The sequence below is a fragment of the Otolemur garnettii genome, unplaced genomic scaffold (assembly GCF_000181295.1).
Source record: "Otolemur garnettii isolate 467f Iridium unplaced genomic scaffold, OtoGar3 scaffold00172, whole genome shotgun sequence".
Taxonomy (NCBI): Eukaryota; Metazoa; Chordata; class Mammalia; order Primates; family Galagidae; genus Otolemur; species Otolemur garnettii.
Genome location: NW_003852567.1, coordinates 2,954,996 through 2,962,480, shown reverse-complemented (window position 1 = coordinate 2,962,480; position 7,485 = coordinate 2,954,996). Strand labels below are relative to the sequence as shown.

At 41.1% G+C, this 7,485-nt stretch overlaps 1 protein-coding gene across 1 annotated transcript in view; it reads right to left on the bottom strand.

Moving 5' to 3' along the window:
• The window catches only part of SMU1 (SMU1, DNA replication regulator and spliceosomal factor), a 30,680-nt gene that overhangs the window by 4,134 nt on the left and 19,061 nt on the right, over positions 1-7,485 (bottom strand). Inside the window, exons 5-8 of the mRNA XM_023519353.1 lie at positions 6,979-7,107; positions 4,502-4,621; positions 2,029-2,145; positions 1,261-1,388 (exon numbers count right to left, since the gene is read on the bottom strand). Of these exons, the coding sequence (XP_023375121.1) occupies positions 1,261-1,388; positions 2,029-2,145; positions 4,502-4,621; positions 6,979-7,107 (494 nt within the window). The remainder of the gene's footprint in view (positions 1-1,260; positions 1,389-2,028; positions 2,146-4,501; positions 4,622-6,978; positions 7,108-7,485) is intronic.

Genomic DNA, 7,485 nt, shown 5'->3' with positions numbered 1-7,485 from the left:
CCTATAGTCCCAGCTACTTGGGAGGCTGAGGCAGGAGATTCGCTTGAGCCCAGGAGTTGGAGGTTGCTGTAAGCTATGATGCCACAGCACTCTATCCAGGGGGACAGCTTGAGGCTCTGTCTCAAAAAAAAAAAAAAAGGGAGCCAAGCGGGGTGACTCATACCTATAATCCCCGCTCTTGGGAAGCTGAGGTGGGTGTACTGCCTGAGCTCACAGGTTCAAGACTAGCCTGGGTCAGAACAAGACTTCATCTCGAAAAATAGCTGGGCACTGTGGTGGATGCCTGTAATCCCAGCTACTTGAGAGGCTGAGGCAAGAGAATTGCTGAGCCCAAGAGTTGGAGGTTGCTGTGAGCTATAAGGCCACGGAACTCTACCAAAGATGACAAAGGGAAACTCTGTCTCAAAATAAGTAAATAAATAATAAAGAAAGAAAGGAGGGAGGGCAAGCAGGTAGGCAGGCAGGCAGGCATTCAGGCTATATGCCTGTAAATCCTAGTACCCTGGGAAGCCAAGGCAGGTGGATTGCCTGACCTCAGGGGTTCAAGACCAGCCTGACTAAGCAAGACTGAGTCCTTGTCTCTACCAAAAATAGAAAAACTGGGCAGCACCTGTGGCTCAGTGAGAAGGGCACTGGCTCCACATACTGAGGGTGGCAGGTTCAAACCAGCCCCAGCCAAACTGCAACAAAAAATAGCTGGGCGTCGTGGCAGGTACCTGTGGTCCCAGCTGAGGCAAGAGAATCACCTAAACCCAAAAGCTGGAGGCTGCTGTCAGCTGTGACACCATGGCACTCTATAAAGGGCAACAAAGTGAGACTCTTGTCTCTAAAAAAAAAATGTTAAAAATAAATAAATAAAAATAGAAAAACTAGCCAGGCTCTATGACAGGCACTTGTATTCCAGCTACTTGGGAGCCTGAGGCAAGAGGCTTGCGTAAGCCCAAGAGTCTGAGGTTACTGTGAGCTATGACACCACAGCACTCTACCCAGGATGACAGAGTGAAAACTCTGTCTCAAAAAAAAAAAAAAAAAAGAACCAACATGGAATCACACTATATTCCCTTTCTAATCTCTCTTTTGGGTAAAGACTCAAATCGACGGAAGAACAGCACTATGTCAGCTGTACTTTGGAGAAATAAGGTCTGACATATCCTCACTCTTCCTATCATATAGTCCTGCTGAAAGCATAAAGAATCACTAATACCTACCTGATTATATCACTCAAACTCAAGTGAGGGCAGTTTTGAGATTCTTACTTACCTAATTGTTTGGTCAAAAGAAGCACTAAGGATCTGACTGCTATCCTTAGAAAAGCTTAGACAGGTCACACCTTTACTATGTGCCCTCTCAAATCTCCTTAAACACTGTCCACTCTGAATCTTCCATACCTTTATTAAAAAAAAATAAATAAAAACTTGTAAACAGAGTGTCCCACCATTGTCTACAGAGTCAAACAAGATGCAATGCTCATTAATGTACTAAAGTAGCATTAAAAATACATGCTAGTAGCTGAATATGATATGTCTAGTTCACCTAGTACAACAATAACTGAATCCTTTGAAACTTAAAACTCTTTCCTTATAAGTCATTAAAACAAAAATTTAGACTCTAAGTTCACTTAGCAGAGATCATTTCTGTATTTTATGTAGCCCAGGATGTATTACCAACCATTAAATACAAACCATAGCCAGTTGGCTACAGGACATCCCCTAGAAAAAAATCAAATCATAGTACATCACATACAGTAAGCCAGAGTGGTACAACAGAAAGGGCATGAGCAGAATTGGCCTAAAGTCTCAGATCTATCACTTACCAACTGTGTGACCTCAAACATAGTATTGACCACTCACTCCAGGCGGAGTTATTAGGATTAAATAAGAAAAAGTACAATGATTAGCAGAAAGTTGATGTTCAATAAACAAAAGCTACTATTAACTCGGAGTATCATTTGCACAATATGACTCCATTACAGAACGTTTAAAATGTCTCCGTAAGAGCTCAGGTCTTATGGAGACATTTAATACACACCTTGATTTTTCCATCTTGAGCCCCAGTTGCTAACATTTCTGTATCTCTACTAAAACACATGCAGAGGACAGCATCATCCATCATCATGAAGTTATCCTGGGCCTGGTACTTAAGATCCTGAAGGAAACAATGGTTAGCAGTTATCAAAATAATCACCAAAACTAAGGTCCCAGTACAGGTTGTCTATAAACTCACTAAAACCACAATGGATTGTGCCTAACCTAAAACTCCAAAGCAAATAGCAGTGCTATGTATACATATTCCTAGTGAACAACTGAACTCACTGAGATGAATAATTTTACACAATTCAAACTGATGTTATAAAAAATGCCAATACCCTAGATCTTTTGCTTACTGATCTTTTTCTAGACAAAATTATTTTAGAGTATAAAGTGAGAAACTAAACTAATATTTTTTCTAATTATTAGCTACTTTTCCTGAAACTATACATATATAGTGAGATATATATCATAGCTCACAACAAACTCAAACTCCTGGGCTGAAGTGATCCTCTGCTTCAGCCTCCCGAGCAGGTGGGACTACAGGCGCCTGCCACTTTGCCTGGCTAATCTTATCTATTTTTGGTAGATATGGGGGTCTCACTCTTGCTCAGGCTGCTCTGGATTCATGACTTCAAGTGATCTTTCCACTCTGACTTCCCAGAGTACTAGGATTAAAGGTGTGAATCACCACAACTGGCCTGAAACCATATATTGAATAATGATGCCTCTTTTACACCTATTATCCATTGTTGTTCAAATGCAAGTATCTTTATTTTTCTTTCCAATTATAAAGTCAGACTCCTTCACAGTTAAAAAGAAAAAAAGCAAACTATATAAAAATATATTAAAATAGAAACTGGGCCTGGCATGGTGCCTCAGGCAACATGGTTCACGCCTATAATCCTAGCACTCTGAGAGGCTAAGGTAGGTGCAGTCTGAGGAGTTTGACACCAGCGTAAGCAAAAGTGAGACCCCATTTCAACTAAAAAATAGAAAAACTGAGGCAGAGGATGGCATGAGCCCAAGAGTTGGAGGTTGCTGTGAACTATGATGCCACAGCATTCTACCCAGGGTGACAGCTTGAGACTGTGTCTCAAAAATAAATAAATAATTAAATAAACACAATTAGTACTACAACTGTGTTAGTCTGGAAACAACCTTATATAAAACAGCTGGTTAAATATATCATGGTTCAAAATCCATGTAACTGAATATAATAAGGCAATGATCTCTAAGATATACTACAAAGGGCAAAGCAAGGAGAACAGGGTACATAGTATACTATCATCTGTGTAAAAAAATTTTTGAAGGCTTGGCGCCTGTAGCACAGTAGTTACGGCCAGCCACATGCACTGAGGCTGGTTGGTTCGAACTCAGCCTGGGCCTGTTAAATGACAACAACTGCAACAAAAAATAGGCAGATGTTGTGGCAGGTGCCTGTGCTCCCAGCTGCTTGGGTGGCTGAGGCAAGAGAATTGCTTGAGCCTAGGATTCTGAGGTTGCTGTGAACTGTGATGCCACAGCACTAAACCAAGGGCAACATAGTGAGACTCTGTCTCAAAAAAAAAAAAAAAAAAGGAAACTGGTAACCCTGGCTGGCCTAAGTAAGGGAATTGACTGGATGAAGGGCAAAGGAAAGAGCAAAATTCTTTACCTGAAAAAGCCTAGGTGTACCTATTACCCAGTCAAGAAAATTTAAATCACATTAAAATTATAAATAACAAATGTTTTCACTTGGTTAATAAAATCAAAATTTAATTAAAAACAATTTTAAGGGGCTCAGCGCCAGTGGCTCAAGGGGCTAAGGCACCAGCCACATACACCTGAGGTGGCAGGTTCGAGTCCAGCTTGGCCTGCCAAACAACAATGATGACTGCAACCAAAATAAAAATAGCCAGGCGTTGTGGCGGGCGCCTGTGGTCCCAGCTACTTGGGAGGCGGAGGCAGGAGACTCGCTTGAGCCCAGGAGTTGGAGGTTGCTGTAAGCTGTGATGCCACAGCACTCTGCCCAGGGTGACAGCTTGAGGCTCTGTCTCAAAAAAAATTAAAAAGAAAATAATAATAACTTTAAGGGCAGCACCTATGGCTCAAAGGAGTAGGATGCAGGCCCCATATACCAGAGGTGGCAGGTTCAAACCCAGCCCCAGCCAAAAACTGCAAAAAATAAAAAATAAAATAAATAACTTTAAATGAGGGATTTTTAAGAGTTGGGGGGGGGGGTATCACTGTATTGTCCAAACTGGCCTCAAATACCTGGGCTAAAGTAATCCTTCTGCCTCAACCTCCTGAGTAGCTGGGACTACAGGCATGTGCTACTATGCCTGGTTATAAATGAGTTTTTAAGTTACAAAAGTAATACATGTTTATTACATACAGATCCTTTCTCAACAAATCTGACTTAAAGCATAAATAAATAATTCAAAGTCAGTAATTCTTCCACTAGGAAAGTTAATATATTTAAAATACTTTACCTTCCTGATTTTTCCAGTTGTAAAGTTCCACACTTCAATGAATCCATCAACAGACCCAGTGACCAGATACTGACCATCTGGAGAAAATCGAGCACACTCCACATGTGATTTCTGACCAAACTGTTTCAAATGAAACAATGAAACAAATGCATTTTTATCTAGTGGCCTTAAAACAATTCCCATTTTAACCTTTGAGAAATCCTGCCCTAGCATAAAATCACAGCTGACCCATGTTATGGAGTATTGGAGGGGCATTGCTGTACTTGGACACAAGGAACCAGTGGATGTATTTTCTCTGACCAGTTTTATGTCTAGGTACTCAGTTTTTTCAATGTGTAATTGGTATTTCCAAAGAAGAGGGAAAGACTATTTTAAGATGGGACTGTGAACAAATAATCCTGTTAGCTCAGATCCTAAGTTTTTGCTAAATCAGCCACTATTAGCATGATTTTCACACTCAACTTAATAAAGCCTCATATGTTCCTGTTGTGCATCTTAAGGGGAAAAGTACTCATTTCTTCAAAGTAAATGTATGTTTTCTTATGCTATCTCATAAACTTCCTATCACTGTTTCATGACCTTCACTTAATCAAGAGATAATGTGTAGCTGACCAAATCGAGGAGAACCAATTGAAGCTGACAGACTGTTTGTCTGCTAAATGCATTCTGAGCATTTATCAGTGATGAGTCTCCCAAGAATGGAGAAAAACTATAGAAACAACAAAGAAAAACCCTAATGTGGATTTCATTTTAAATGTCAAAAAGGGCGAGTGTTTACAACAGAAAATCTTAGTCCAGCAGCATAATTATAATGGATTTCTGTTTGTCTCAAGGCTTTAGGCAGGGGAAATAAAGGTGCTGCCAAAAAAAATAAATAAATAAAAATTTTTTTTTTTCCAGACAGTCTCACTCTGTGGGCCTTAGCCTAGCTTACAGCAACCTCAAATTCCTGGGCTAAAGTGATCCTCCTAGGCCTCCTGGGTAGCTGAGACTACAGCTAGTATACACCACCACACCTGGCTAAGGTTCCTATTTTTAACAAAGACAACATCTCCCTTTCCTCAAGCTGGTTTGAGTGGTAGGATTACAGATATGAGCCACTGTGTCTAGCCTCAGAAAAATCTGTACATGCAAGTTAGAATATATAATTCAGAAAACACAAATTCAAAACACTAAGCCAAAATTGAAGAGTTAAGGAATTTAAAATATTTCAAAGTCCACGAATTCAATCTGAGCACAAACTGAGAGAAACTAATATAAAGGAGATGCTAATTTGGGAGGCCAAGGCAGGTGGATTGCCTGAGCTCACGGGTTCAAGACCAACCTGAGCAAGAGTGAAACCCCATCTCTAAAAACAGCCAGGCCTTGTGGCAGATAACTGTAGTCTCAACTACTTGGGAGGCTGAGGCAAGAGAATCACTTAAGCCCAGGACTTGGAGGTTACTGTGAGCTATGATGCACAGCACTCTACTAAGAGTGACAAAGTAAGAATCTGTATCATGGGCGGCGCCTGTGGCTTAGTGCGTGGGGTGCTGGGTGGTGGGTTCAAACGTGGCCCCAGCCAAACTGCAAAAAAAAGTAGTTGGGCATTGTGGCAGGCGCCTGTAGTCCCAGCTACTCAGGAGTCTGAGGCAAGAGAATCACCTAAAACCCAAGAGCTGGAGATTGCTATGAGCTGTAACGCCACTGCACTCTATCAAGGGTGACAAAGTGATATCTCTAAAAAAAAAAATCTGTCTCAAAAAATAAAATAAAATAAAGGAGATGCTAAAGTAGCAAATACACTTGTAATTCTGGGAACTGTAGCAATTACTCAATTGTGCTTTCTCATAGAAAATTCTCAGATTAAAACAAACAAAAAACAAGCCAGAAAACCCAATCAGCCATAAGACAATAAGATCATTTTCCTGGCCAGGCATGGTGGTTTACCCATGTAATCGTAGCACTCTGGGAGGCCCAGGCAGGTGGATTGCTTGAGCCCACGTGTTTGAGACCAACTTGAGCAAAAGTGAGCCCCCATCTCTACTAAAAATAGGAAAACTAAGGCAAGAGGATCACTTGAGCCCAAGAGTTGGAGGGCAACTGGAGACTGTCTCGAAAAAACAGAAATAGTCATTTTCCCCAAATATTACATAAGCCTATTTTATAATCCATGACTTACACTTTGCCTGACACATATCAGGCTAAAACAAAAATCTTGAACAGAACAAGTACATAGAAAGTCCACATTTAGTCTCAGGCTTAACCAAATAATAGTTAACCACTTTTCCAAATGCAGGCTACTTGGGAGGAAGTGCAAGGCCAGATGTCAAGTGTACATCAATTCGGTTACACAACTGAGATATGCCACTGCTGGGTTACAGCAGTGTTCGAGGGAGCACCGACCGTAATCCTAAAAGTTCTTAGAGCAGGAAAATGAGTCCCCCTCCCCACAGTCTAGCTAAGCCCATGACTGGCTGAGTTTTTAAGGATCATACCTTAATATGTCTGCTCAGCTGTGTAGGAAACTTTTCCTCTTCCACATCTTTGACAGCTGCTTTGCCTCGAAACAAATCTATAGTCATACCAGGAGGAAGCAGCCCCTGGTGCTGCTGCCACTTCAGTGCCTACGAAAAAAAAGTACAGTAACCTGGTCAGATGCTCTTAAAGATCTAGTCATGACTGCTCAAACAAAACGAAGCCCAAAAGGATGAGGTTCTAATTCTTTTTTTTTTTTTTTCTCTCGTAGATTTTGGCCGAGGCTGGGTTTGAACCCGCCACTTCCGGCATATGGGACTGGTGCCCTACTCCTTTGAGCCATAGGTGCCACCAGGATGAGGTTCACAAGAAACTGTGAGGCATCCAGACCTCAACTACCTATATTTTTGGTCATCTAAACACAACATAATCTGTGCTTTTCTGTGCCCAGGAACAGAGAGGCCAGAGCAAAGTCTTATCTCTCCTATACCTATTTTCTTTTCCTTGTGTGTTTTTTTTTTTTTTTT